Source organism: Capsicum annuum, chromosome 9 (assembly GCF_002878395.1).
Source record: "Capsicum annuum cultivar UCD-10X-F1 chromosome 9, UCD10Xv1.1, whole genome shotgun sequence".
Taxonomy (NCBI): domain Eukaryota; kingdom Viridiplantae; phylum Streptophyta; class Magnoliopsida; order Solanales; family Solanaceae; genus Capsicum; species Capsicum annuum.
The window spans coordinates 11618715-11623148 of NC_061119.1; the positions used below are offsets into that span (position 1 = coordinate 11618715).

Genomic DNA, 4434 nt, shown 5'->3' on the forward strand with positions numbered 1-4434 from the left:
AGGGAGATTGAGAGAGAAGAGAGGAACAGAGCGAGAGAGAGAGTTGCGAGAGAGATCGTGAGAGAGAGAGGGAGAAAATGCAAGAGAGAGAGAAGAAGGGGAACCGATCCATGAACCTCGATTCCGGCAAAACCTTACCGGAGTACACTACCCCAATACCAACAAACCCACCGGAAAACCAGTCCCATACCTAAGGTTTTGAAATCTAACCCAAAAATTAGTAGAGATCCGACCCATTTTTTCTTTTTTTTCGGACGCTAGTTGAGCTCATCGGAGCTCCGGCGTCTCATCCCTATTCGGGTCGCCGTTCTGTTCGTGGTTTGATTCCGGCAAAGTCACGCCAAAATTATACGGTTCTCCATTATCGCGAAATACAAAGCAGTGACCAAACCAGCCGATTCTGGCGAGATCGGGTCAAAATCCGATGACATATCTCACGATTTTTTCTTGGTTTTCTCCGGTAACGACTTGGTGTTCGATCTGTTTGTCTGTTTCTCTCGCGAATTTAGGTTTCAAATCTGATTTTGGAAAGTTGGTTGATCCGAGTTGTGGGTTTGTTGACTGAGGTTCTGCTCGAAATATTCGGACGCAGTCTTCGTCTTTTCACTCGATTAATATTTGAGTTTGAAAGCTACGAATTGAGGTCCAATTCTATTCCCCTCTTTTATTTAATGTTTATTAAATTTGGTGTGTTGGAGTGAACATTGTGTTTGGTTGATGATTGTGACGTGGTGATATGTTTTGATATTGTGTTTGAGCAATCGTGATTATTGTGGTTGATATTGATTGATTGATTCACGTGAATGAAGGAATTGAAAGATTTGAATTCATGTGGGAATAAGTGGGGCGAGAATTGAAAACTTGATATAATTAGTGAATTTTGATTAGTTTGATTCATTAGTTGTTTGACTTGAAATAAACGTTATTTGAATTTGGTAGTATCAAGATACGCCAATTGGAATAGGCAAGACGTAGGTCGGGTAGGCAAATCTAGAGATTGTGGGTTGATTGAATGTTTGAAATTTGATTGAATGGTTTGATTTTATTACTTTTGAATCAATTGTATAATTTGGCCGGGGAATGCCCCGAAGTGTATGTATATATTTATTCACTGGGGAATGCCCCGAGGTATCATGTACCTGGAGGACGTTCGTGATGAAGGCCCGAGGCGTCGGGTAGAGCATTAGTCTAGAATTAATTTAGAGTAGGATTTATTTTTACACATTTTTTATTTTTGGACGGTATAATTGGACTGGATACTAAAGTTTGGATTGTTTTATCTTGTTTGCTTGATTGATTATTTTGCATGTTTTGTGTGGTTTATATATATTCATAATGTCAAATTAGCCTATACGTTCCGCCAAGCGACCATGGTCAAACCACCGGATCGAGGGGTGCTAACACCTTCCTCTCGGTCAATAGAATTCCTTAGCCAGAATCTCTGTTCGCAAACCAGGTTTAAAGAGTCAAACCATTTTGAAAAGAATTTTCCAAAGGTGACTTGGCACACCGGATTATGCCAAGTGGCGAATCTGAATTTAATTATTAAAAAAAATCCTTTTCGGAACAGAATTTTTATTTTTTGTCACTTAATAATAAAACCCTTTCGAACTTAAAAATTAATCTTTGGAGTACGAAAAAGGGGCATGACATGCACTGCAAGGTCCATTCTGGGGGTGACGCTCCCAACAAGATTTTCTCTATGCCAAGGGTTCGAACCCGAGACCTCTGACTAAGAGTGTAGTAATTCCACCACTATGCCACAACCCATGTTGATAAATAATAAATATTAATTAATTTGTGCGTATGACCCCTTAAAAGAAAGAAATATTGACTAGAATTGATACAATGGTAATTAATCAATAAACTACTCCCTTCGTTTACTTTTACTTGTTACTGATTTTCTAATTGAATTTCTACTTTTACTTGTAATTTTTGACATATCAAGAAAATATAATTTCTTTTTTTTTATTTTATCCTTAACATTAATTGCTTTTCTTCAAATTAATTTTAAGATAAAATGTAAGTATCATTTAATAGGGGTACTACGATAAAATAATCATGTTATTAATTATTTTTTAATAGATACACAAGCTCAAAATATGACAAGTAAAATCGAATGGAGGAAGTATTATAATAAACAAAGAAATATGAGTTAGATTCATCGCCCGTCGTATGGGCTATGACATAAAAATTGGTAAAACTTACATAATTCCCAACAAATTTATCCCTTACTTATTTCATATCTCTATTCTTTGCTAAATTATAAATAATCCCTTATTTTATAATTTTAGATTCATAATTAACATCCGAATACATAATTTTGAAGCTGAGATACATAATTTTGATTACTGAGATACATCCATTTATGAAACTATTTGATCGAGATACATAATACATTAACTAAACCAAAGGGAGATATATAATTAAAATTATGTCTCAAAAATTTATGTATTTGTGAATGTATTCATTCTTTTTTTTTTTTTAAATAAATAATTAATAAACAAAATAATTTTGTTATGTAATTTAATAAAAATAGGTTATGGTATTATGCAATTTTCCCCAAAAAATTGGATCAGTAATTTAAAGTCATTTAGCTCCACCCACACCTATCCTATTACTATAAAAAAAAAACTTTGGACCAGCAAATTTGAAGTCAAAAATATTTATCATCACAATTAGTCTTGTTTAACCTTATCCTGATGCCATGATTTTGAAGAAAATGAACTGTCCTAATTAAATTAAAGTATGACTATTCTTTAAAGCATATATATAGTATTAATTCCCTGAATCACACGAGATGCAATGTGCTAATTATCACATTTGAATTTTCTTCACATGCTAAACAAAGTTCCACAACGTTTTAAATTTAACAATTTTCATAGTTTTAGGTAAGTCTAATAATTAGAGTTTGGTAATTATTTGACATAGATCAAAAGTATGACTTTTGGCAAACCTAAAGGATGAAGAGTGCTCACATTTGGCAAATTTAAATGAATAAAATAGCTCAGGTGATACATAAGAGACTATTTTGAACCAACAACCAAAGATAAGGGACCATTTTTGTCATTTTCTCTTCCTTCTGGCAAAAAAATCAGATATTCATCTAACACGAGTAGCCGTATGAGCAGGGGCGGAGCCCCCTTTGCTTTGGTAAAAAGTTACACCATTTATACATGGTTAAAATTACTTTTGATGTATATATAATAGATGTTGATCCCCTTCGACTAATTCGTATATTTACTTCTGAATCCCTTTAGTGAGATTCCTGATCCCACCACTAGTACGAACTCGTATAAAAGTCTTCTATAAACCCTCAAACAAATATATTTTGGTCACCATTAACTTAGCTTAGGGCACCCTCCTCTAATTGAACTACTTCTAAGTCAACCTTCTTTTAATCACCTTTGAATTTTCTTCATACACATGCAAAACAAAATTCCACCTTGTTTACTTGTATAAATATATCACTACTAATCTCACATTCATAATCACAATAACTTGATTTTTATTCTCTCCACTAGAACTAAAACACAACAATGAGGTTGTTCAAACATACATTGTTGCTCGTTTGTCTCATGATATTAGTCATCTTTTACTCTTGTGACGCCCAAAATTCACCTCAAGACTATCTTAAAGTTCACAATGATGCCCGAGCCGAAGTTAGGGTTGGGCCTATGTCTTGGGATGCTGCCTTGGCAACCAAAGCACAAAACTACTCCAACTCAAGAAGGGGTGATTGCCACTTGATTCATTCTGGTCCAGGGGAGAATCTTGCTAAGGGTAGCGGTGACTTCACGGGGAGGCGTGCCGCGCAATTGTGGGTGGAGGAGAAACCTAACTACAATTATGATTCCAACCGATGCGTTGGTGGACCATGCGGACACTATACTCAAGTAATCTGGCGTAACTCAACCCGACTAGGTTGTGGTCGGGCTCGTTGTAACAACGGATGGTGGTTCATTTGTTGCAACTATGCTCCTCCGGGCAACATCATCGGACGACGTCCTTACTAAAAAGTGTGTTTACTTATGACATGTTGCTATTAGCACTTAATAAAATTCCCCTCTTAATTAGAAGCTAAGGGGGTTGATAATTTGATATAGACTCCTACATAAGATGTTAAAGGATTAAATGGTCTTGTATAACTGTGATTTCCCTTTGATATTTGCTAATATGAATAATTCCACGTATCATATTTTCATGAGCTGAGGATTGATGAAAAACAATTTTCTTACTTCTAAGATAGGAGTAATCAATTAAAATCAACACATATTTATTCTTTCTAGACGTCATTTGGTGAGATTACATTACTATGTTGGTAGTTTCATATTTTCATGGTATAGGGGTGTGCATTGTACGTCATGCCAGTTCGGTAATTTTGGGTTTAAAACATTATATCATTACTATATAAAATTAATTCGGTATTTTAAA

General features: G+C 34.8%; 1 protein-coding gene across 1 annotated transcript; it reads left to right on the top strand.

The window, feature by feature from the left end:
• The first annotated feature begins 3497 nt into the window (after positions 1–3497).
• Positions 3498–4207, top strand: LOC107842209 (pathogenesis-related leaf protein 4). Its single transcript, XM_016685957.2, has one exon. It carries the CDS (start codon positions 3540–3542, stop codon positions 4014–4016), a length of 477 nt encoding a protein of 158 aa, XP_016541443.2. The 5' UTR covers positions 3498–3539; the 3' UTR covers positions 4017–4207.
• The last annotated feature ends 227 nt before the right edge of the window (positions 4208–4434 follow it).